The following is a 26,410-nucleotide window of genomic DNA, read 5'->3' as shown; positions in this document are numbered from 1 at the left end:
GAAATTGCCAGGGCCCTAGCGGAGAACTTAAAATATTCTTAATGACAGGAGAAGTACCAGAGGATTGGAGGAGAGCCAATGTTGTTCCATTGTTTAAAAAAGGCTCTAAACATAAACCAGGAAATTATAGTCCAGTGAGTCTGACATCAGTTGTGGAAAAATTATTGGAAGTTATTCAAGGGACCTGATGTATCAGTATTTGGATAGACATGGACCAATTAAGGACGCATGGTTTCATGTCTTGTCTAACCAACCTTATAAAGTTTTTCGAGGAAGTTACCAGGGAAGTGGATGAAGGGAAGGCAGCGGATGTTGTCTACATGGACTTTAGCTAGTCATTTGACATGGTCCCGCATGGGAGGTTGGTCAAGAAAGTTCAGTCACTTGGCATTCAGGATGAGGTAGTAAATTGGATTAGACTGCTTTACAGAGATAGCAAGAAATGTAGACAGAACCCATGGAGGGGAGGCTGGTTTCTGTGATGTGCTGAGCTGTGTCCACAACCCTCTGCATTTTCTTGTGGTCTCAGGCAGAGCAGTTGCCGTGCCAAGCTGTAATGTATCTGGATAGGATGCTTTCTAGTTGGCACAGCTTTGAGAGGAGCAGAGGGGCGTCTGCTTTCTGTGATGTGCTGAGCCTGCCCAGGTCTCTTTGTGGCTGCTGTGCCAGTGTGGTGGGCGTGCTTGGCTGTCCAGAAGCACCGGAGAAGTGGAAAGGGAGGAGGTGACAAGCAGTGTGTACTGTTCTGCGCAGGTCCCCTCACTCCAGAGCCCAAAGGTGACCAGGCCAAGATACTGGGTGGAGCGGGGGCCGAGCTGAGTCTTGGGGCGCTGAGGCGGGAGGGCGGGGTGGTCACTCTCCTTTGGGGACCACTGGTGGCAGTGGCACACAATCCCGGGGACTGAGTTCCTCTCCTTCCTTCCCTGCACAGGCGGCCCGGCACGCTCACAGTGCGGTGGAGTGGCGGGGAGGAATGGTGGTGTTCGGTGGGCAGCTGCAGGACGGCGCCCTGGCCAACGATGTGTGGCTGTACGAGCCGGGTCCTGAGCGATGGAGGCTGCTGCGGCCTCGCAGTGCGCGGGCCCCCCCGGGGCTAGCCGCGCATGCAGCGGCTGTGGTGGGGCAGGAGCTGTACGTCTTCGGAGGTGAGTGTGGGGTTGGATGACAATGGTCTCTGGGATGGAGAGGGAAGGGGAGTGGGTTGGGGGTAGGGGGAGTAGGGCAGGAGCTCCTATGCAGCAGGATGTGAATCAGGCAACGAGAGGATGGTGTGGAACTGGTTGGTGAGACTGAGACTGGAGTGAGAGTGAGTGTAATGTTGCCCCTCCCCCTCCCAAACTCTGTTCCTTCCATCTCCCTGTAATGTTCTGACTCCATTTCCTCAACCCTGTGATCTGCCACATAATCCTCTCCCCCCCCCCCCCCACTTCCTGTCTCGGTAGCGTCGTGGAAAACTTGTACAGCTCAGGGCGCTGGAGTTCGGAGTTTAACTCAATGTCATCTGTAAGGGTCTTCTCTGTGACCACGTGGGTTTCCTCTGTGTGCTCTGGTTTCCTCCCACAGTCCAAAGATGTACCAGGTGGTAGGTTTATTGGTGATTGTGAAGGGTTAAATCGGGGGGGGGGGTCACTGGGCGTGGCTGGAAGGGCCTGTTCTTCGCTGTATCTCAATGAATAATAAATAAACAAAATCCCACACCCTGCCTTGTAACACTTCCTGTTCCCTCTCTCCCCCAGGACGGACTGATGAGGACCGCTTCAGTGCTGCCATGTTCCGTTTCCACCTGGAGCGCTGGGTCTGGGAGGAGGTGATTCCCACGGGAGGGAAGAGCCCGGCTGTGGCCGGACATTCCATGGTCTTCCACCCCGCCTCGCGTATGCTGCTCATCCACGGAGGCCACCGAATCTCCCCAAGGTAAGGGGCGGTAGATGCATTTCCCACCCTCCAGTGAGAGCCTGTCCCATGTTACATGGGGGAGGGTCTGCCATCGTTTCCAGAGTTCTGGTCACACTGAAGGAGGTGGGTGCAGAGGGGACACCCCAGGACGTTGCCTGGGACAGAGGGTTCCAGTTAAGTGAAGAGACTGGATAGGTTGGGTCTGCTCTCGCTGGAGCAAAGGGGACTGAGGGGACCCTGACAGAAGGGGACAACGTTATGAGGTGATTAATAAGAAAATAGTCATAGTAATACTTTATTGATCCCGGGGGAAATTGGTTTTCGTTACAGTTGCACCATAAATAATTAAATAGTAAGAAAACCATAAATAGTTAAATAGTAATATGTAAATTATGCTAGGAAATAAGTCCAGGACCAGCCTATTGGCTCAGGGTGTCTGACCCTCCAAGGGAGGAGTTGTAAAGTTTGATGGCCACAGGCAGGAATGACTTCCTATGACACTCTGTGTTGCATCTCCGTGGAATGAGTCTCTGGCTGAATGTACTCCTGTGCCCACCCAGTACATTACGTAGTGGATGGGAGACATTGTTGCATGCCATCTTGGACAATGTCTCCCATCCACTACATAATGTACTAGTTGGGCACAGGAGTACATTCAGCCAGAGACTCATTCGACCGAGATGCAACACAGAGCGTCATAGGAAGTCATTCCTGCCTGTGGCCATCAAACTTTAAACTGAATAAGAAAACTGCAGGTGCAGGACAGAACAGTACAGGCCCTTCAGCCCACAATACTGTGCCCACCTTTTAACCGACTTCACTATTAATCTAACCCTTCCCTTCCATGTAGCTGTCTGTCTTTCCTTTATCCATGTGTCTTTCTAGGAGTCTCTTAAAGATCCCTTACAGTGCATTTCGTGTTCTTGCCACACTCTTTTAAAAAAAAACAACCTACCTCTGACATCCCCTGTACCTTTTCTCCAATCACTTTTTGAAGCATGTTCTCTTCATTTAAAAAAAATGAAATTACGTAGATGTACAGCTTGGGATAGGACATTCTGGTCCTTGGAGTCATGCTGCCTAGCGACACACCAATTTAACACTAGCCTAATCACGGGTCAATTTACAACGACCAAGAGACCTGCTAACTAGTTCGTCTTTGGACTGTGGGAGGAAATCAGGACACCCAGAGGAAAGCCACACGTGCACAGGATGGACCATACAAACTTGCTTATGGAAGACGCTGGAATTGAACTTTGAACTCTGATGCTCCCAGCTGTAATAGTGCTGTACTAATCGTGACACCCCCTTGTATTGGTTGCTGCTGCGCTGGCTGTTCACTCTTTCTACTGTGTGTGCCACTTATCATTTTGCATGCCTCTGCCAAATTGATAAAACAAACTACAAGCTGGAGCTTCTATACAAATGCAATGCTGGAGGAACTCGGGTAGCCTCTGGGGGGTGGTGGGAGGATGTGGAATGCTGCCTGACCTGCTGAGTTCATCCAACGTTGACCATTTGGAAACTGGGACAATGAGGCCTTATAGAAGTAGTTAAAATGATGAGAGGCGTAGATCTTTTCTCCAAGTTATGGGAACCCAAAACTAGAGGCTATAGTTTTAATAGGGACCTGAGGAGCAACTTTTTCCACCCAGAGGTGCGAGTATAGGGAACGAGCTGCCTGAGGAAATCGTTGAGGCAGGTACATTTAAGAAGCACTGGGAGGAGTATGGGTCAAATGAAGGAAATTAGGACTGTAGGGTTGGCAGGGATCAGTTGGGCCGTAGGGCCTGTATCCATTCCGCATTGTTCAGTGACCCTAAATGGACAGGTTAACAGTCTTCTATGGGTCGAGAGAGTGGAGGGGGAAGACTAGGGCAAGAACTGGCACGTGATTGTGAGGGATGGTGCGTGGGCAGGCTGATTGCGGTCGACCGTCCATTTCTCTCCACAGATGCTGCCTGACACTCTGAGTCTGTTCAGTTTCCTCGCTGCTTGGCAGAGGGGTCTGTTGGCAGGAAGCACAGGCTTGGGGTCAAGGGAAAGGGATTCGGAGGGGACCTGAACCACCATACCTTCCCTGGGGGTGGGGTGGGGAGGGAGGCTTCAAATTGGGAGTGTGCTGCCAATAGTGTGGTGGTGGAGGGTGGGTCATGCAATATCTGTCTCAGAATCTATGAGGTGGACGAGACTGCATACCAGGTGCTGGTGAGCAGGATCAGTTCAGGTGTTGAGCATCGACATGATGGGTCAAAGGGCCTCGATCTGAGCCCCCATGGGCTCTCCACCCTTTGGCCCACTGCCTCCAGCGCTCTGCCGCAGCATTCCCCAGCACTTGCCCAACTTCGGGGATTTCACAGCGCTGCTGTCTCTCCCACAGGTTCAGCTACCGGACGAATACAACACACGCCTTCCACGTAGACCAGCGCTACTGGAGCACCTTGAAGTCTCGTCCCTCGGCTGCCAGCCCACGGGAGCAGGCCTTTCACTCCGCCACCCTCATCGGCAACTACATGGTGGTGTATGGTGAGTCAGGGCCGTTCCACTGGTCGTAGCGTGACTGTGTGGTGGGGCAGCTCTGTGGCCCTTGGCAGGAGAGGGTCTCATTCGGGGTGTGAGTGTGAACCCAGGGGGCAGATTTGGGACCCTCAGAGGAGCAGGAGGGCGAGTGACGTCTCGGGGAGGAGAATGGGTGACTTCTCGGGGTGGCGGGTGACGCCTTGGGGAGCAGGTGCAGTGGGGTGCAGGGCGCTGGGTGATGCCGTGGGGTGCAGGGCGCTGGGTGACGCCTCGGGGAGTGGGAGGTTGCTCCGGTCTGACCCTATCCCCCTTGTGGTGTAGGTGGGAATGTTCACATTCATTACCAGGAGGAGAAATGCTACGACGACAGGGTCTACTTCTACCACCTGGGCTGCCACCAGTGGGTGTCCGGCGAGGAGCTTGGTTTGCTCATCAGCTCCGGAGATGGTAAGGATGACTGATCTCCCACTGCCAGAGGCAGATGATGGATGGCCCTCGGATATGTGTTGGCCTCCCTACACTGGGAGGCCTGCACTGTGTTACAGAAAGTAGTGCGGGCTGACATTCACTAGTCTGACTACCTGTAATCCGGTTCTTCGATAATCCGCACTGATTTCTAATTTTCTGCGCAACTGTAATTTCAAATTTTCCGTGCCACTGTATCAATCAGCTGCGCATTGTTTTGGTTGCGCTAGATCTGTTCATGTGTTGGTGCGCTCTTGTAAGCACAGACAGGTGATTCCTGCTTGTTTTCCTGCATTTATTAATATCATTTGCATCTCACTTGCCTGCAGCGGGGGAACTGGCGTGCGCTGGGTTGGTCCGCCTTCTCGCCCGCCTTTCGGCAGTCGTGCAGTGCCCTCCGGCATTGCCCGGCCGGCGTTCTGTTCTCTCCTGCCTACGACCTCAGATCAGGCCTGGTGACCCGCTGAATTTAAGCCTATTACTAAGCGGAGGAAAAGAAACTAACAAGGATTCCCTCAGTAACTACGAGTGCAATGCAGTCTTTGGGGTAACTGCAAGTCTGTGTCTTTGCTATCGCTTAGCTCACGCTTGAGTGCTGGTAGCGGGTATGCTTTATTTTATTGCCGGTGGGGAGGGGAGATTGTTGCTGGCTGCCGCTTACGCGCGGGAGGGAGGGGAGAATGGGGGGGAACTTTGGGTTCTAACATTTAACTGTCATTTATTCTTTGGGGCACTTCTCTGTTTTCGTAGATGGTTGCGAAGAAAGAGCATTGCAGGATGTATATTGTATACATTTCTCTGACATTAAATGAACCTTTGAATCCTTTGGTATTTTAAAGGTATGATGAGGCAGTTAGCTATTGCTTAATGTGATCCTTCTGTAGTTCGCCATTGTCACTAATCCGGCACTCCTCAGGTCCCAGTGGTGCCGGATTATAGAAGGTCGACCTGTATTCAATCTACACAGCAGGGAAACAGCTCCTTCAGCCCAACTGATCCATGCTGATCGATGTCCCCTCCCACTTGCCTGCTTTTGGCCCATATCCTTCAAATCAGGGAGTTCCCAACCTTTTCTATGCTGTGAACTAATACCATTCACCAAGTCCGTGGACCCCAGGTTGGGAACCCCTGCTCTAAACCTTTCCTGGTTTTTGTACCTGCCCAAACACTTAAATGTTGTAATTGTACTCACCGTTGTCACTTCCGCTGTGTACCCAGCGCCCTCCTCGGGTTCCCCTTTCAATCTTGCCTGTCTCACTTTAAATCTGTGCCCTTAAGCGTTTGACTCCCCTGTCTGTGACAAAATGGAGGGAAACATTTCCATGCAGTGCACAGAAAATGTTGGAAGGACTCTGCAAGTCAGGCAGCGTTAACGGAGGGGAATAAAAAGGTGACGTTTAGGGCCAAGACCCTTCATCAGGACTGGGAAGCAAAGGGCAGAAACATCAACTCCATGGATGCTGTCTAACCTGTTGAGTTCCTCCAGCGTTATGTGTCTGTTGCTCAAGATTTCCAGCATCTGCAGAATCTCTTGTGTTCAGAAGCTCTGTGGATTGCCCTTCAGACAGTTCCAGAGCTGGTCAGCACGGAGAGGGGGAGAAAACCAAACTGGGCATTGGGTCAAGCAGCACCTGCGGAAGGAATTGAACAGTTGGCATTTCGGATCGAGACTTCATCTTGACTTGGGTCAGATATTGAGTGAAGTTTCCTCAGCTCTCCACCATAAAACGCACTGCGGGGATCTGATAACCACGCTGCCTCCTGCTGTGTGTTGGAACCCAGCTGCTGGTCTGTCTTGCTGGAACCAGGGATACTGCGTGGATAGTGGCAGCTGCTTTCCTTTGGCACACAGGCAATGTCAGAGTGCGTTTCGATGTCATACTGGGGAGTGTAGTGCCATTTATTGTCAGATTTACCAAGGTACAGTGAAAAGCTTGCATACTGTTCGTACAGATCAAATCATTACATGGTATATTGAGGTAGAACAAAATAAAAATGATGACAATGCAGGATAATATGTAACAGCTGCAGAGAAATGGGATTTGCAGTAAAATGGTGGCATGTTCGACTGCAGCGGCTTCTACAGGGTCAACCAAAGGTGTTATTGTCTTCTTTAAACTTATTTTTTTATGATTGCAAGACCTTGCTGGACATTAAAAACTTCAAGTACTGCAGGTCGACCCCCCGCCACCATCAGCAAGTTGCTTATTGGCGAGGAAACTGAGGGAGCTGGACTTGGTGCGATTGAGCTGCTGCCTGCGTCAGAGAGGCGTCAGTGCAGTCTAACAGCGGGTGATCGTTTTGGTCACTTTTCTTGTGATTGCAAGACCCCGTTGGACATTGTTAATGTGGAGTGCTGCAAGCTCGATTCACCGATTTATTGGCGGAGGGCAGGGGAAGCTGCGTGGCCTCTGTCGTAGCAAGGACTAGGCCTCAAGCTGCAGTACTGCTGCTCGGGAGAGAGGCATTGGAGTCAGTGCACTCCACCAAAGGCAATGTGGTACGGCGATAAAAGCTGCAATCAGTACTGCTGCTCGGGAGAGAGGTGGTGGAGTCAGTGCACCCCACCAAAGGCAGTGTGGTACGGCGATAAAAGCTGCAATCAGTACTGCTGCTCGGGAGAGAGGTGGTGGAGTCAGTGCACTCCACCAAAGACGGTGTGGTGCGGCGATTAAAGCTGCAATCAGTGCTGCCCCCCAGTGTTTACTCAGCAGATGACAAGCTATATTGAATTCGACTGCGACTGCTGCAACATTCATGGACTCAAGGTCTTGGACTAAATTTCTTTTGTATGGCAGTATTTTACTGATATCTTGCATGTGCTGTGTTATATGTGCAATATGTGTCTTGTGCTATGTGTGAATGTTGGTACTGTGTTTGTTACTCTGGCACCTCGGACCCGGAGTAACGCTGTTTTGTTTGGCTGTACTCATGGGTGTTCACGTATGGTTAGTCGACAATTAAACATGAACTTGGAAGTGCTAACAGTAAGGTGCAAGGTCTTATAACAAGGTATGTTAGTTTAAAAGTCCAATTTATCGTATTAGGAACAGTTTGATAGTCCTTGAGCCTGGTGGGACACACTTCCAGGCGTTTGTATCTTCTGCCAGGAGGGAAAGAGGAGAAGAGAGAATGTGTGGGGTGAGTTGCTTTACCGAGGCCATAGTGTAGACTGAGTCTATGGAGAGGCTGCTTTCAATGATGTGCTGAGCTGAATCCTCACTTCTGCAGTTCCTCGTGGCCATGGCCAGAGCCGTTGCAACTATGCCAGGGACGCTATGCCCAAGCTGTGAATCATCCAGACAGGGTAAAAAAATTGGTAACGGTCGACAGGAGCAAGCCAGATTTCATCAGCGTCTTGTGGAAGGCAAGGCATTAGTGAGCTTTCCTGGCAATAATATCTCCGTGGTTGGACCAGGGCAGGTTGTTGGTGAAGCTCTGAACCCTCTTGACCTCAGCACTGTCGATGTAGACAGGAGGATGTGCACCACCCCCCCCTTTCTAAAGTCAGTGACCTGCTCATTGTTGTCATGGCACCACATGATTAAGCTCTCTTTCTGCTCCCTCTATTGCTGAAGCCCTCGTCTCATTTTGGAAAATGAGGTGATGCTGGGCGCAGTGGTAGAGCCAGTGTCTCGCTGCTGGAGAGCTCAGGGTCAGCCCCATCCTCTGCCGCTGTCTGTGAGGAGAGAAGGTAAAAGCCCCCCCCCCCAGTGCAATGGTTCGCCCCCTTGTCCCAGTGAGGTGTGGCATCGGTGGATTAATCAACTGTTGTAAGCTGCCCCCACCCACCTCAGTGTGTGAGTGAAGGATGGAATCTTGGGGTTGTGGTGATGGGGAGAATGGAATGGGAATGACTATAAACAGGAGGTGGTTGGTTAGCACAGACTGGGTGGGCCGGAGGGACTGTCTCCATTTTCCTGATCAGATTGACCTGGAGGCCAGGATATCGCTGCCTTGGTAAAGCAGCCAGTGTAATCAAAGACCCCTCCCACCCTGGACATTCTGTCTTCTCCCCTCCCATGTACCACCAGGCTCAAGGACAGATTCTACCCCATTGTTATGAGACTATCGACAGATCCCTAGTATGATGAGATTAACCTCACAATCTACCTTGTTATGATCTAAAACCTTATAGTCTACCTGCATTGAACTATCTCTGTAGCTGCTACACTTTATTCTGCATTCTGTTATTGTTTTACCTTGTTCTACCTCAACGCACTATGTGATAATCTGACCTGTGTGAGCACTGTGCAAGACTAAACTTTCACTGTCCCTCGGTAAAGGTGACAATAATAAACCAATTTGGCAGCCCTGGTTCTCTCCCCACAGACGCTACCTGACCTGCTGAGTGTTTCAGTGTGTGGATTTTTGAAAAATGTGATATGAACTGTCCAGTCTGGAGGTGACAGAGCAAACATCTGCGGCAGTGTCTGCTGCACAGCCTAGCTCTGGATGATGGAAGGGAAAGTCATGGAGGCAGGGGTGCCCACAGCGGTCTCTGAACCTGTCCTGCCTGTGTGTGTCTCTGCAGGTTGGGAGAACCGGTCACTCCGGGGACGCTACGCCCACGTGGCTGCACTGATGAACGGGAACGTCCTGCTGATGGCGGGGGGCTTCAGCGGGCGGCCCCTTGCTGACCTGGTGGCCTACAAGGTTCCCATCTTTGTGTCGCAGGTGTTGGTGCAGAACGTGAGTGTCGACCGGGGCTAGGGAGGGGAGCGGGGGGAGGGCAGTGTCCCTGGGAGATGGCAGCAGAGGTCCCGAGAGAGGCTGGGCTTCCCTGGGCAGGGAAGGGTGGGCTGGGTGACGGGGTTGGCCAGAGCGGAGGAGGCGGGAAGGTGGGAGGAGGAGAATAGGGAGGTGGGTGTGGAGTATTGTTTGGCTAGATTGGGAGAGGTGTATGAGGGGATGGGGAGTGGGCAGGGAGAAGGCTAGGTGGGAGGCCATATTGTTGGGGGGGGGGATATGGAAAGAGGTATGTGGGCTGACTTGAGGACCTCCCTCAGGACTCTCAGACACAGATGATGCAGCAACCCACGTGGGTGTCATGGCAGTGGGGGAGAAGGGTTTGTCCTGTGTACAGGGTGAACAGTCTGTAGCCCCAATGCCCAGAGCTGTTTGTTTCTGTGCCCAAGTGGGCTGGGAGGGCCAGCACTGAGCAGTGGTGAGTGCCCTCTCTGTACGAGGTTGCCTGTGGCCATGGTTTGACTGGGGAACTGGTACCAGCACCTGCTGACCCTGTCTCTGTCTCCACCACTCTTCCCCCCCCCCCCACAAAAAAAAAAACCCACTCTCCGCTCCTTCTTCCTTCCCCATCCCACTCCCTGTGCCTCCCCCTCCCCACAGGTGCACTTGGACTACTGCTCACTGTACGGAGAGGAGACGTCCTGCAGCAAGGACCCCGAATGTGTGTGGTGTCAGTTGGGATGTCAGACTTACCAGGCTCCCAGCACAGTGAGTGTTGGGGTTTGTGTGGAGGGGTGGGGGAGAAGTGTGACCTGTGTTGGGTTAGTGGGTGCAGCCCTGACCTCGGGTGCTGTCTGTTGGTGGAGTTTTCACGTTTCCCCCCTCCCACTCTCTCTCCCCCATGGTTAAGGAGCTGGTGTAGGAGGCAGGGTCTTCAGGTACAGGGATCACTGGGCTCTCTTCCTGGGTGAGTGGAACCTGTACAAGAAGGATGACCAATACGGTTGCAGAGCTTTTTGCTAGTGCCGTCTGAGAGGGTTACCCTGACGTTTCAGGTGGTGTGAATGTGAGCTGAAGTCGCAGCGAGTGGAGCACAGGAGATTGAGGGGAGATTCGATAGAGCCATACAAAATTATGAGGGATATTGATAGAATGCAAGCAGGCTTTTTCTGGGGAGGGGGGAGGGTTGGATGAGGCTAGAGCTTGTGGTCATAGGTTCAGGTGAAAGGTAAAATATTTAAGGGTAATCTGAGGGGGAAATGCCTTCAGTCAGAGGGTGGGGCAAGTGTACAACAAGCTGCCATTGGAAGTGTAGATGCGTGTTTATGAGAAGTTTGGATTTGAGGGATATGGAGGGGTATGATCCAGCTGCAGGTAGATGGGACTAGGCAAAAGACTGGGCTGGCATGGACTAGATGGGCCAAAAAGGCCTGTTTCTGTTCCGTAGTGCTCTTTGACACTGAGTAGAGGAGTTGATGGAAGGTTGATGTTGGGTTAGTTCATTCTGAAGGAAGGGTGACTGGGACTGATGGGTTAATGTGTGTTTTATTTCAATGAGTGGGCATGTGACCAAGTGGTTAAGGCATTGGACTAGCAATCTGAAGGTTGTGAGTTCGAGCTCCAGCCGAGGGAACGTGTTGTGTCCTTGAGCAAGGCACTTAATCACACGTTGCTCTGCGACGACACTGGTGCCAAGCTGTATGGGTCCTAATGTCCTTCCCTTGGACATCAGTGTCGTGGGGAGGGGAAACTTGCAGCCTGGGCAACTGCTGGTCTTCCGTACAACCTTGCCCAGGCCTGCGCCCTGGAGAGTGGAGACTTTCTAGGCGCAGATCCATGGTCTCGCAAAACTAACAGATGCCTTTACTTTATTTCAATGCAAGGAGCATTACGGGTAACTTAGGGCCTGGATTACTATGTGGAGCTATGGTGTTGTGGCCATTACAGAGAGGGACAGGACTGGCAGCTCCACGTTCCTGGGGGGTTTTAGTGTAATAGAGAGGGACGTGAAAGAATTGAGGGAGTTGCTTGATTGGACAGGGAGAATGTCACAGCTGTATTCAGAGAGGATGTCCTGGGGGGCTTGTCCACTGATGTGGTATGGGTAGAGCTCAGGAATAGGAAAGGTGTAAGCTCTCAGAGGGGTTTATACTTAGCCCTCCCAATAGCCAGTGGGGGAGAGCGGAGCAAATGTGAAAGCAGATTATGGAAAGATGTGAAAGCAACATGGTTGTTGTAGTGGGAGGCCTCAAACTTCCACAGTGTATGCTGCGACAACAAGGGGCTTAGATGACGAGAATCAATGCAAGGGTGCACTGTAAGGCAGTGGTCAGACTGCATGTGGAATATTTGTGAGCAATTTTGGGCCCTGTATCTAAGGAAGGATGTGCTGTCCCTGGGGAGGGTTCGGGGGTGGGGAAGGCGGGGGGGGGGGGGGGCTCACAAGAGTGATCCCAGAATGAAAGCATTGACAATAGGAGGAGTATTTGACGTCTCTCAGCCTGTACTCAGTGAAGTACAGAAGGATGAGATGCTGACGGGCCTAGATAAAGTGGACATAGAGAGGGTGTTTCCATTTGTGAGAGAGTATGGAGTCTGAGAGTTCAGCCTTGGAGTAAGGGGATGTTCCTTTAAAACTGAGATGAGGAATTTCTTTAGTTGTCGGGGGGGTGGCGCGGGGAGTGTGAGTCTGTTGAATTTGTTGCCACAGAGTTCAAATCGTTGGGTGTATTTGAGGCAGAGATTGAATGGTTCTGATGGATTAAGGGGTTAAGGGTTACAGGGGGAAATGGGAGAGTGGGGTTGGGGGAAAGAATCCAGCCGTGACTGGTGGAGCAGCGTGAGTGTTAGGGCCAGCCAGCATGGTGTATGTGGGGCAGATTCTGTCTTACAAACAATTGAAATTTTCAAAAAGTTTGAGGGTTGTTATGGATGGCGTGTTCTCTCCAAGGTGCATGTGGGTTGTTTTGGTCACGGTGTGGATCCACAGTGTGCATGGGTCGGTCGTGGGTGGTGTGTCCCCGGTGTGCCTGGCTTGGTCACAGATGACGTGTTCTTTCTCCAGTGCGCATGGTTCGGTCATGGAAGGGGTGTTCTGCCTCTGGTATGCATGGTTTGGTCATGGCTGGCCTGTTCTCTCCACAGTGTCCCCACGTGGGCTGTCTGGGCCTGGCGAGCCTCCTCTCGGACTGCCAGTCCTGTCTGGTGTTTGGTCAGAGCCGGGCGCAGCCCCCACAAGCACCGGGGGTCTTTGGATGGTGTGTTCAGACCAGCTCCTGTCTCCCTGTTGCAGGTAAAATCACCCCTTTTTCAGGAAGTGAAGTATGTGAGGAATATTGAAGTCACCTCAGAGACCTGTCAGTGCATGTAATGTTCTCACTGTGGGGCCAGGGCCACTAAAACCGTAAGGCATAGGACCATTTGTATGTCAAATCTGCCCCACTATTCAATCTTGGCTGATCTATCAACCCCATTCTCCTGCTTTCTCCCCATAACCTTCCTTTCTCTTTTTTTTTGGCATGTGCCTGCGTGTGTGTCAGTGTCGTGCGTCCATGATGATGTCTTTTTCATGACTTTTACAAGGCGCGGAGCAAGAGAGAGAGAGAGAGACTGTGTGGCGCGCCACTCCTCACACAGACATTTCCGCAGTATTTTCCCTTTATTTTATGAGGTCGAGTTGTGATCTCGACACTCAACCCGGCACAGATGGAAAGCGTACTCGGGAGCGGACCCGACTGGGTTTGAACCCGGGAACCTCTGCTCCTGGGTCCGGCGCTGATGTCATTGCGCCACCAGCTGGCCCCCCTCCATAAGCTTTCACACCCTTACCAGTCAAGAACCTATCAATCTTCGTTTTAAACACACTTAATGACCTATTAACCTCCACAGCTATCTGTGGTAATGGATTCCACGGATTTGCCACCCTTTTGCTAAAGAAATTCCTCCTTGTCTCTGTTCTAAAGGGACACTGTTCTCCTCTGTGGCTGTGCCCTCTGGTCATAGATTTTCCCACTATTGGAAATAATCTGTTCACTGTATTGAGCTCTTTCAATATCTGATTAGTTTCAATGAAATCCTCCCTCATTCTTCTGAACGTCAGCGATACAGGTCCAGAGCATCAAATACTCTTCATACTCTTTAATTCCCGGTAAAGAGGGTTCTCATAAACCCTCTTCAATCTCATTACATCCTTTCTTAGATATGGGACCTGAAATTGCTCAGAATGCTCCATATAGCATCCAACCAATGCCTTATGAAACCTCAGCATTACGTCCTTGTTTTTCATATTCTAGTCCTCTTGAAACGTATGCCAGCATTGCATTTGCATTTGAGAACAGGAGCTGGGAGCTGTTCAGTGAGTCTGTATCCTGTGTTCAGGCCTGTTTCTTCCTGTATGTCCACCGTGGCCCTTTCCAGCTCGGGGTTCAGAACCCCCCACCAGAGCTGACACCTTGCATGAGGCAGTCTGATCCCAGGAGGACATCTCAGTCCTTTCCCCAACAGGGCACCAGCCCCAGACATTTGTTCTTTCTTTTCTTTTTAAATCTTTTTATTAATTTTTTCAAAATTATAAAAAAAATAACAATGTTGATACAAAGAGATTGGAATAATCTTATTGTTAATAAACATATACAGAAAAGATTTCAGATAACGCAGGTATAATAGACTTCCAAACTCACAATGTAATTAATCATAAAGAAAAGAGAAATAAAAAGAAAAAAGAATACAAAGAAACCCCCCCCCCCAAAAAAAGAAAAAAAAACTAAATACTAAACCCAAAAAAGCAAAGGGAACAAAGCAAGGCTAGACCAATATCTTAAATCGAACACGTTCAGTAACGTCGTCAACTTGGCTCCACTATGCGTATATTTTAAGTTAATAAGGAGGATTCGGAAAGGTCAAATTACATCATATGAAAATGTTGAATAAATGGTTTCCAAGTTTCTTCAAATTTAACCAAAGGATCAAAAATATCACTTCTATTTTTTTCTAAATTTAAACATACTATAGTTTGGGAAAACCATTGGAATGTAGTAGGACGATTGGTCTCCTTCCAGTTCAATAAAATAGATCTTCTGGTCATTAAAGTAACAAATGCAATCATCTGACAGGTGACCTTTGTGAGTTCTAGTACCAGAGATCTGGGTCTGGTGCCAACTCTGTCACTGTCTGTATGGAGTCTGCACGTTCCTTCTGTGATGGGACATGGGTGCCATCTCTCCCCACACCCTAGATGCTTCAGTTTCCTCCCACTTACTGACAATGGTGGGTTAATTAGTAATTACAGGCGTAGGATCTGGAGCACTTGGTGACAATATGGGGGAATAAAATTGGTATTGGTTTATTATTGTCATGTATACCAAGGTACAGTTAAAAGCTTACCTTATGTACTGTTAATATTAGACCATAAGATATAGGAGCAGAAGTAGGCCATTCAGCCCATCGAGTCTGCTCCGCCATTCAGTCATGGGCTGATCCAATTCTTCCAGTCATCCCCACTCCCCTGCCTTCACCCCATACCCTTTGATACCCTGGCTAATCAAGAACCTATCTATCTCTGCCTTAAATACACCCAATGACTTGGCCTCCACTTGTAGCAACAAATTCCACAGATTTACCACCCTCTGACTAAAGTAATTTCTCTGCATCTTGGTTCTAAATGGACGTCCTTCAATCCTGAAGTCGTGCCCTCTTATCCTAGAATCCCCTACCATGGGAAATAATCAGTTCAGGCCTTTTAACATTTAGAATGTTTCTATAAGATCCCCCCTTATTCTCCTGAACTCCAGGGAATACAGCCCAAGAACTGCCAGACGTTCTTCATATGGGAACCCTTTCATTCCCGGAATCATTCTCGTTAATCTTCTCTGAACCTTCTTGAATGTCAGTATATTCTTTCTAAAATAAGGAGCCCAAATCTGCACACAGAACTCCAAGTGTGGTCTCATGAGTGCCTTATAGAGCCTCAACATTACATCCCTGCTCTTATATTCTATACCTCTAGAAATGGATTGCATTTGCCTTCTTCACAACCGACTCGACCTGCAGGTTAACCTTTAGGGTATCTTTCACAAGGACTCCCAAGTCCCTTTGCATCTCTGCATTTTGAATTCTCTCCCAATCTAAATAATAGTCTGCTGTTTATTTCTTCCACCAAAGTGCATGACCATACACTTTCCAACATTGTATTTCATTTGCCACTTCTTTGCCCATTCCCCTCAACTATCTTAAATCTCTCTGCAGGCTCTCTGTTTCCTCAACTCTACCCGCTCCTCCACGTACTGTACCTTTGTATCATCGGCAAATTTAGCCACAAATCTATTACTACCGTAGTCCAAATCATTGACGTACATCGTAAAAAGTAGCAGTCCCAACACTGACCCCTGTGGAGCTCCACTGGTAACCAGATTAGGATCCCTTTATTCCCAGTCTCTGTTTTCTGCCAACCAGCCAATGCTCCACCCATGCTAGTAACTCCCCTGTAATTCCATGGGTTCTTCTCTTGCTAAGCAGCCTTGTATGTGTAACCCTCTCACCGTAGGCTCATAATGAGTTAACTATAACTGTGAATACAAAGTAACAGCAACACAACTCTACAGTGCATGGGAAGAATGATGACTTCTGTATCTGTCCATTTCTGTGAGCATTTCACCATCTTCTTCCACCCTGTTTGTTGTTCATTTTCTTTCCTCTGGTCCAGTGCTTTCTGTAGCAAATGGCTACCTGTTCTTTTCCCGGTCATCTTACTGGCCAAAGTCCTAACAAGACAAATCCTATTGGCTAATTCAGCATACCTAATTTAATCAACTCAATTTTTATTTTAAACGGCTAAAATGTAATATTCGATTGTATAATCTAACTAAAGGACCACTTTTTTAAGGTTTGCATTTTGAGAAGATCTGCAGAAAATAAAATGCTAAAGCATGGTCTTAAACCAGGGTAATACATTCGCCACCCCTCCCCCACACCAAAATAGGCTTGTCCTCATGACTAAACCTTTGGGACCTATCAAACCCATTATAATAACACACTTATACTCAGTAACAATAACAGTTACATTCAGACTTACGGTCTGACAGTATTCAGGCATACGGCTGAGAGCGTTCAAATGAAGTAAGAGATCACAGGACCTCCAGCCCATTTGTAAAAGGGTGTTACATATCTCTCCATTGTGATTGACATAACACTCTGATTTCCAGTTGTGTCATAGGCCAGCCTATCTGGAGGCTTCCTGACTCTGAGATCTTCTTATCTCCGTTTCCATTTCTTCAGCCTTTAATAGTTTATCTCTCAGTCACTACTTCATCAGTTTGGGTATTTTCTCATGACTTTTCATGTTTACTTTGAGATGAATTGTCTTATCTATCATTCGTTCCTTTCTGCAACTCCGTTTCCCCTGTCCTCTGACTAGACCAGGCTTCACCTTCAATTATATTGTTGTCCATTCCCTTTTCGCTATGGTTATCCAGTGGTTGTATTCTCCACTTTACCCAGATCTGTTCTGAAAAGCTCTGACATCTCTTCATCAACTTCTCTTGGGAGGTTTTCATAAGGTAAATCATACTACATTCCAATTTCCTCAACTGAGTCTGTGCAGTATTTAATGGATTCATTTGGTTCCTCTTTTACAGATTTCTCTTTATCTTTCCATTGAAACCATACTATTGGCTGACTTATCTTCAGCTTATTTCTTTTCTTTTCTTCATCTCCTTTGCAGAGTTCTTTTACTAGGAGTAGGTTCTACGTCAGACTCTGGGTCAATGTGTACTCCCTGTCTTGGAGGTAAAAGATAATTCTGATGGAGAATTTTTACAGGACCATTTCTATTTACTGGTTTCAACTAAAAAACTGGCAAATTTGGCATCTGACTTACTACTACAGCAGGTGTAGAAACCCAGTGGTTGGCCAACTTATGCTTCCATTGCAGTCCTAAATTTCTTATTAGAACTCCATCTCCAGGCATCAGTTGAGAAAATTTAATCTTTTGATGGTATCTCTTTTTTTTGGTTTTGTTTTCTAGCTAAAAACACTGCTAGTTCATAAGCTTTTTGCATTTCTTACTTAACATGAGAAGTTTTCCGTGGAAAGTCCTCACTAGAGATTCCAAACCAAAGATCCACAGATAATCTCACTTTGTGTCCGAACATTAAATGGTATGACAGGTAGCCAGTGGCTTCATTCTGTGTAGAGTTTAACCAAGTGTCCAAAATGCTGACTTCCATTGCTCCTTTTCTTGGCATCAAGAGTCCCCAGTAAGTCTAACAATGTCCTGTTAAATATCTCGGGGTGAGCATCACCCTGAGGGTGCTATGACATTGTCCTTGACTTCTTGAATCCAAACACGCTCCGCAGCTCAATGTGTGAGACTGCTCTCAAAATCCCTTCCCTGATCACTGTGCATGCTTTGCGGGAGGCCATAGTGAATGAAGTATTTCTCCCACAATACATTTGCAACTGTGGATGCTCTCTGATCCTTTGTGGGGAAAAGCTTGAGTGTATCTGGTGCAATGATCAGTGATGACCAAGGCATTTGCAGTGTCATTTGAATGAAGCTCAATGGGAAGAAAATCCATGCACATGAGATCAAGTGGTCCAGTGCTTTGTAGGTGAAACAAGGGAACAACTCCTTTAGATAGCGTCTTTCTCTGAATACAACGAATGCATGACTTACAGTAATCTTCAACTTGCTTCATTCGTGGCCAGTAGAAACTATCTCTGACTAATCCATAAGTCTTGTCAAATCCCAGTGACCTGAGTCATCAAGGAGTAACCTCACTACAACCTTCCTGTACTTCTCAGGCAAAATCAACTGAGAGCATTAAGTTCTGTTTGGAGGAGAAGTAACCCTGTATAGGACTTTATTCCTCAACTGCAATTTTTCCCATTCTCTCAACAGTCAGAGTATAGTAGGGTGTTTGGTCTTCCCAGTTTTTGAAATTTCTCCCATGAAAATGGCTGACCAAGGGTCATCTTGCTGTGCTACTGACGATTCAACAGGGCTCAAGGCAGACAACCCTTTCATATTCAGCATAGTCAGGTTGCAGTATGCTTGGGGAACTGCAAAGCTAGAACAGCCCAAGTGATCGACAGCTCATTGTCTTTGCTCTGATTTGCCATCTGTGGAAAACTGGCGCATTGCTTTAACACTCAAGGCAGGAATGTCCTCCCGGTCTGTCAGTATCCGGCATCTCATAAGGATGCCGTGATAATGCATCCGTGTTAATGTTCTGACTTCCTGGCCTCTATTTAAGGCTGCAATCATAGACAGACAATGCTGCCTGCCAGAGATGACATGTGGCAACCAATTTTGCTGAGGTCAAAATATAAGTTAGTAGGTTGTTGTCAGTTCTCACCTAACACTTAGCACCATATAGATAATCACAAACAAGAGAAAATCAGCAGATGCTGGAAATCCAAGTAACACACACAAAATGCTGGAGGAACTCAGCAGGTCAGGCTGCATTTATGGAAAGAATACAGTCAATGTTCCTGGCTGAGACCCTTCATCAGGACCAGGTAGATAATCATTGAGCTTGTCTACCACTGCCCATTTCAATGCCAGAAACTCCAATTTGTGAGCAAGGTAGTTTCGTTTGGGTGGCAACAAACTCCGGCTAATGATAGAAACAGGTCTCAGGCTTTCACCTTGGCCTTGATATAATACTCCAAATTAGGCCTCACCAATGCATTATACAACTCAACATATCATCCCATCTCCTGTAGTTCCTCCAGCATTCTGTGTGTGTTTCTTGTACTCAATACAATGCTTTCTTTACGACCCTATGTACCTGTGACACCACTTTCAATGAATTATGGACCTGTATTCCCAGATCCCCAGATCCCTTTGTTCTACAGCACTCCTCAGTGCCCTACCGTCACTGTATAAGACCTACCCTGGTTGGTCCTACTGAAGTGCAAAGCCTTGCACTTGTCTGCATTAAATTCCATCTGCCATTTTTCACTCTGCAAGGTCTGGTAGTCTTCCTCTCTGTCCACTACACCCAAATCTTGCTGTCATCTGCAAACTTGCTAATGCAGTGAATTATCCAGAATGTTGTTATAGGTGACAAACAACAATGGACCCAGCATCGATCCCTACAACAAACTACAAGTCATAGGCCTCCAGTCAGAGAGGCAATAATCTACAACCACTCTCTGGCTTCTATCACAAAGCCAATGTCTAATCCAATTTACTACCTCATTTTGAGTGCCAAGCAACTGAACCTTCTCGACCAAGCTTCCATGTAGGACCTTGTCAAGTGCCTTGCTAAAGTCCATCTAGACAACAGCCACTGCCTTGCCTTCATCCACTTTCCTGGTAATTTCTTGAAAAACTCTACAAGATTGGTTAGACACGACCTGAGGTCTTAACAATATCTGTCTCCACTTGCTGTTCTGGCAATCTGGTTCCCATTCCCCTACAACTCTAGTTTAAACTCCTTTGTGCAGCACTAGCAAACCTTCTTGCTATGGTATTAGTCCCCCTCCAGTTCAGGTATAAACCACTTCTTTTGTACAGATCCTACCTTCCCTGGTAGAGAGCACAGTGATCCAAAAATCTGATGCCCTCCCTCCTGCACCAACTCCTTAGCCACATGTTAAACCTTTGCCTTGGCCCAGCAGCATGAACATGACTGGTCACTGAACCACAACAGGAGTCTCTTAAAAATGGAAAGGTTGAAGGGAAGATTGAGAAGGATGTTACTGGGACTGGAGGGACTGGTATTTATTATTGTCACATGTACCAAGATACAGTGAAAAGCTTGTTTTGCATACAGTTCATGCAGAACAAATCATTACACTGTCCATCGAGGTAGTATAATGTAAAAGAATAATAGAATGCAGAACAAAGAATTTAGATTTAAAAGTGTAGGATAATTATAATCAATGTAATGATCTGCAGAGAGCAGCTTGCAACAAGAAGTTGGACAGGCTGGGACTGTTTTCCCTGGAGTGAAGAAGGCCAAGGGGTGACCTTATAGACGTTATAAAATCATGAAAGGTGCAGATACAGTGGACGGTCAGCCTTTTCCCCAGGGTGGGGCAGTCTTAAAACTAGAGGGCACAGGTCTAACATGAGAAGGTTCTAAAGGGGAAAATTGTTCCACTCAAGTGGGTAAATGGAATGAGCTGCAGAGGAGCTGGTAAAAGTGAGTGCAGTAATAACTTGAAAAGACATTTAGACACCTAGGTACTTGGGTGGGAACAGTTTGCCAAGCACAGGCAAATGGTATGAGCTACGGTAAGCAGCACAGTGTGCACGAGCAGGTTGGGCTGAAGGTCCTGTTTGTGCACTGTTTTACTCTACAGTGTGCAAGGGGCTGGGGATCTCGTGTCTGGGCGCAGCAGTGTTCCCTGTGACCACAACCTCTCTTCTCCCTGCAGACCAGGCCAGGTGCCAGGTGGAACCGGTGCTGGGGACCCAGGGGTGGTGGGGCGCGGACACCACCTTCGTCAGCTCCGTCGAGCAGTGTCAGAAGTTGAACTTCATGCCCGGCGTTCACCTGGTGACATACCTGCAACCCTACAACTGGTCACAGCCCGACAAGGTCAGTATGGGGGTGGGGTGGGGGGGGTTGACGGACTTCTCCCTTCCTCCTCTTCTCAGTGCTGAGACAGGCAACTCCCTCATGCCTCCCTCCGACCTTCTTCTCCTCCTCATCCCGTCGGTCCTGAGCTCCACTCTCAAACTCCGAACCCCAGCCCTAAGTCCTTTCTTTACATGCACAGTGGCTCCCAATACACAATACCTCCCCTCCCATCCCAAGCCTCTTCTCCATAAAATAACTCCCTCCCTGACCAACTTCCTCTACCCACATGACTCCTACATAATAATTCCCTCATCTACGCCTCTCCCTCACGATAACTCCCTCTGTACACTCCCCCCACACAACAATGAGCCCCACACGATAACTCCTTCCTCTCTCTCTGCCAGGTGGAGCTGCGCATCAGCCCGTCCTACGTGCAGAATCCTAGCACGGAGCTGGAAGCGGTGATGGTGTTGCAAGGCTTCATCCACCCGTTGTTCGCGGCTCCCGCCCCCTCCGATAATGTCTTGGTCAAGGTGCAGCTCCAGCGGCTCTACGTGGTGGCGAAGATCGGCCGCTCCAGCAACAGCCTGGAGATGGTAGGTGCATTTGGTCCCAGAGCAGGGCAGGGGAAAAGGGAACGGTGGGGTTGCAGAGGAAGAATGTGGAGAGGGGAATAACAGGGGTGTAATAAACTGAATTAACTGGACCAGAACATATGCACTTATGACTCAGGGATATTTTATTTACTTGTGTACAAGGGTGACTCCTGTCACCACACTGTTCTGAACCCAGGAGAGAAAACTGCTGTTGGTACAGTGCCTTGAAAAAGTATTCAGCCCCACCACTATGTTCACATTTTACTGTCTCATTTTCTAAATTTAAAATGTATTGGAGTTTTTTGAGCTCATCATTGTGCACCATGTCAAGTCAAAAGAAAAGTTCCAAACCCTGTCAACAGTTTACTAAAAATTAATAACCAAAATTGAGAGGCTGAAAAAGTATCCATCCCCTTTGTAATTACACTAACTTTCCTTGGGTACAATACTGAATATTACCTTACCAACTTACCCAATTTGTTGATGTAAAAGAATTGGAGGATCACATGAATGCCCCCCCTCTCTCTGTAAGGTCCTACAGTATGGCAGATTTACAACAGACCAAACCAAAATAAAGACAAAAGAGCATTCAAAAGAAGTCAGGGAAATGATAATAGAGAAGCACAAATCTGGGGAAGGGAACAAGACCATCACCAAGGCACTGAATATACCTCGGAGCTCAGTGCAGTCAAGTTCAAAGTACATTTATTATGAAAGTATGTATTCATTATACAACCTGGGAGACTCATCTCCTTACAGGCAGCCACAAGACAAGAAACCCAAAAGAATCCACCAACAAACACCCAAGGTGCATAGAGAAAGAAGAAACAAACACTGCAAACAATAAAAGTAAGCAAATAGCATTTACAACGGAAGTGAGTCCTCAGACATGAAGCGTGGAGCAGCCTCAGCCTCATTTCAGTGCACGTCAGAGTGAACATGATGGAGCCTGCAGATACGAAGCCTGGAGCAGGCCACAACCTCAATCTCAGTCCAGTGCAGAGCGGTGAGCCTGACCCTTGCCTCTTGTCCTGTCACCCTGCCTTTTCAATCCATCTGGCCCGGTGTTTAGATCGACTAAACATCAGATCATTCCTTGCTCTAAGATCCAGGCCCTGTTGTATTGATGTGCTCTGGGCCTGGACCCTGCTGCCACATTTTGGCTCATACCCGACCTTTCCAAATCAGCCTGTCGCTTCGATCAATCAAACCTCGCTCTCAGTTTAGGTGGACGGCCTTCGAATCTGCCTCTCCTTTGCTCCACTCCACTCGTCTCAAACATGCCTCGACTTCGCCTTGCACCCGCATGCTTCAACCCTTGACTAAGCCTCACCTTTGCTCGTGTCTTCATTGTTTGCAGTGACCGTTTACCATAATTTTTTTTTTTTGCAGAAGTGTTATTAATGAGGTATTTAGTTGTATTTCTTGTTTTGTTAACCGCCAATAAGTCGTGCCATCTTAAACAGTGAAAAAGTGGGGAAAAATGTGAAACCCCAGCCTCACTTCCTAGGTCAGGCTGCTCCTCTAAGCTGTCACCAGAGAAGAATGACACTTGTAAGAGAGGCTACTGTGTTATGAGTGAGCTGCAGAAGTCAGTGATTGCAACTGGAGACGAAGTTCATGGCTTCACGATCTCTAAGGCCTTGCATGAAAAAGGTATTTATGGAAGAGATAAAGGAAGAAGCCCTAGCTAAAAAAGGACTCTGAAAAGTGTCACTTAGAAGATGCTCTAAAGATGTGGAAGAAAGTCTTGTGGTCAGATGAGACTAAAGTGTAACTTCTTGACCTCAACACTAAGCGGTACATGTGGCGTAAATCTAATACTGCAGATCAGCCAGGTAACACCATCCCTGCTTTAAAGTTTGATGGAGGTAGCATCATGCTATAGGGATGTTTTTCAGCAGCAGGGACTGGAAATTTGGTCAGGATTGATGGGAAAATGAATGCTGCTAAATACTGAGAGATCCTAGATAAAAACCTGCTAGTCTCTGCCAGAAAGCTTAAACTGGGGAGCAAGTTCATCTTTCAGCAGGACAATGACACAGTTGGATTGGGGAGCATGCCTTATGAGAATAGGTTGAGTGAACTCGGCCTTTTTTCCTGGGAGCAACGGAGGATGGGAGGTGACCTGATAGAGGTGTACAAGATAATGAGAGGCACTGATCGTGTGGATAGTCAGAGGCTTTTCCCCAGGGCTGAAATAGCTAGCACGAGAGGGTATAGTGCTTGGAAGTGGGTATAGAGGAGATGTCAGGGGTAAGTTTTTTACGTAGAGAGTGGTAAGTGCGTGGAATGGGCTGCCAGCGGTGGTGGTGGAAGCAAAAACGATAGGGTCTTTTATGAGACTCCTGGATGGAGCTTAGAAAAATAGAGAGCTATGGGTAAACCCTCGATAGTTCTAAGGTTTGGCACAGCTTTGTGGGCCGAAGGGCCTGTATCATGCTGTATGTTTTCCATGTTTCTAAAACATGCTGCCAGAGCATCAAATGAAGAAAATTGATGTCCTTGAGTGGCCCAGTCATAAGCCTGACCTTAACCTGATCAAACATCTCTGGCAAGACATCAAGATTGCTGTCCACTGCCGCTCCCTGACTAACCTGGCACAGGCTTGAGCAATTTTGCAAGGAGGAATGGGCAAATATTGCTCCATCATGTTGTGCAAAGCTAATAGAGACTTATCCAGAAAGACTACTGGCTGTAATAACTGCGAGAGGTGGCTCAACTAAGCACTGAACAAAGGGGGATGAATACTTTTGAACAACTGACATTTCAGTTATTGAATTTTTAGTTTTACATGTTCTACAATTTTCCCTATTTTTTGGCCTCTACTGTGAAAAAAGGAGCATGTGATTCAAAAATAAAAATTTTCAGTTAAATTGATCAAAATCTCTGGTTGTAATACTCATTTATGTGAGCAGAAGGTTGGGGGCTGAATATTTTTACAAGGCACTATATACTGAATTTTTACTTATCAGTTAGGGGTTATTGACCATTTGGAGTTTCTATTGAATTTAATATCTCCGTTGTGAACGTTGATTGATCTTGCAATGGTCTCTGGCACCCGCTACTGTATAAAGGGAAGCTATGGACTTTAGGTTGATTGCAGACTGCCACGGTCATTTTCACCCTTTGCAGTAAGCAAGGTTGGCCCCAGCGGTCTCATTCAACGGTCTCTCCACACTACATATCCCCTGGCTATCCTTGCTTAGACATTGTCTTTAACCTTGTCTTATCACAACTTCCATAGGGGAGTAACAATGGAGGGTAGTGAGGGAGGGTGTTAATTGAGAGAGGGCTGTGTGGGTTACTGAGGGTCGTGGGCTGTATTGGGTGAGAAGGTTAATGGGGAGACAGTGGGGGTTTGGGTGGAGTGGGGGGAGGATGTGGGGTATGTTGGTGCGAGGTGTAAGCGAGGGGTTGGTGAGGATGTGGAAGGGATCGACAGAGTATGGGAGGGTCAGTGGGGGCACTCTGGATACTAACTGTATTCTCACCATTGTTTACCCCCTGCCTCCCTTTCCCTTGCCCTTGCTTCCATCACCCCGCCCCTCTCTCACCCCTGTCCCGTCCCCTCTTCCCACCCCCCACTTGCGTCCCGTCTCCCCCCGCCTCCTCCTCTATCCTCACCCTCCCCCTCTGTCCCCACACCCTCCCCTTCTCTTGCCCACTGCCTCCGCCTCCTGCGCCCTCTGCTACTCCTTTGCGATGATCAGGAAGAGGTCGGACGCTGGACAGGACACTCGGAGAAGGAGACTTGGCTGCTGCAGAGGAACAGTGGGGACCGGCTCTTCCCACTGCTGGAACGTGGCAATAAGTACGCGATCCGACTGGAGGGCTCACTCAACAGCTCCGGCAATGGCCAGACCAGCGAGATGACGCTCACCTGGGAGCGATCCAAAGCCGTGGGGACCACAGTAAGTTCAGGATAGCCCCTCCACCTCACGTGCCTGCCCCTCCCTTGGGTATCACAGGACATTGGAACAAAATAGACCACTCAGTCCGTCGAGTCTGCTCCACATTTGCTCATGGTTGGACATAGCAGTTGAAACATCAAACCCCGGACCCCCCCAACCTCTCCCTTGCCCAAAAAAAAGTAACGTATCGCTCACCTGCCAATCGGCAACAAGACAGAAAACACAGAAAGACCGAAGGAGACAAGTGTAAACTACACACCGATTATCACACGTCTTGGAATTTCAAAAACATTCTCCATCAGCATCAAAGAAAGTAACAACTTGAATTCAATCCTTCCATGGGGCCATCATCCGCCAAGAAGCGGCCTCCCGTAAGGAGTGAACTCCGGCCCGACGCGGCCTGGGTGCTGGGAGTCCTTAATAATGGACACTGCCTTTCTGAGACACTGCTCCTTTAAGATGTCCTGTGCACTTTGTACCCAAAATGGAGCCGACTATGACCCTCTGCAGCCTCTTTCGGTCCTGTGCAGTAACCCCCTGCTGCCGCCATGCCAGACAGTGATGCAGCCTGTCAGAGTGATCTCCACGGTAGATCTATAGAAGGTTTTGAGTGTTTTTGTTGACAGACCGAAATCTCTTCAAACTCTTCATGAAGTATAGTCGCTGTCTTCTTTGTAGCTGCATCGACATGTTGGGAGCAGGTTAGGTCCTCAGAGATCTTGACACCCAGGAACTTGAAGCTGCTCACTCTCTCCACTTCTGATCCCTCTATGAGGATTGATTTGTGTTCCTTCATCTT

At 48.3% G+C, this 26,410-nt stretch overlaps 1 protein-coding gene across 1 annotated transcript in view; it reads left to right on the top strand.

Moving 5' to 3' along the window:
• The window catches only part of megf8 (multiple EGF-like-domains 8), a 128,517-nt gene that overhangs the window by 20,221 nt on the left and 81,886 nt on the right, over positions 1-26,410 (top strand). Inside the window, exons 7-16 of the mRNA XM_072250330.1 lie at positions 932-1,145; positions 1,737-1,914; positions 4,277-4,422; positions 4,738-4,863; positions 9,416-9,573; positions 10,231-10,338; positions 12,715-12,862; positions 20,956-21,119; positions 21,506-21,697; positions 25,411-25,611. Of these exons, the coding sequence (XP_072106431.1) occupies positions 932-1,145; positions 1,737-1,914; positions 4,277-4,422; positions 4,738-4,863; positions 9,416-9,573; positions 10,231-10,338; positions 12,715-12,862; positions 20,956-21,119; positions 21,506-21,697; positions 25,411-25,611 (1,635 nt within the window). The remainder of the gene's footprint in view (positions 1-931; positions 1,146-1,736; positions 1,915-4,276; positions 4,423-4,737; positions 4,864-9,415; positions 9,574-10,230; positions 10,339-12,714; positions 12,863-20,955; positions 21,120-21,505; positions 21,698-25,410; positions 25,612-26,410) is intronic.

Source organism: Mobula birostris, unplaced genomic scaffold, assembly GCF_030028105.1.
Source record: "Mobula birostris isolate sMobBir1 unplaced genomic scaffold, sMobBir1.hap1 scaffold_282, whole genome shotgun sequence".
NCBI classification, from domain to species: Eukaryota; Metazoa; Chordata; class Chondrichthyes; order Myliobatiformes; family Myliobatidae; genus Mobula; species Mobula birostris.
Note: the sequence above shows the minus strand (reverse complement) of the source record. Positions and strands in the feature narration are given on the sequence as shown.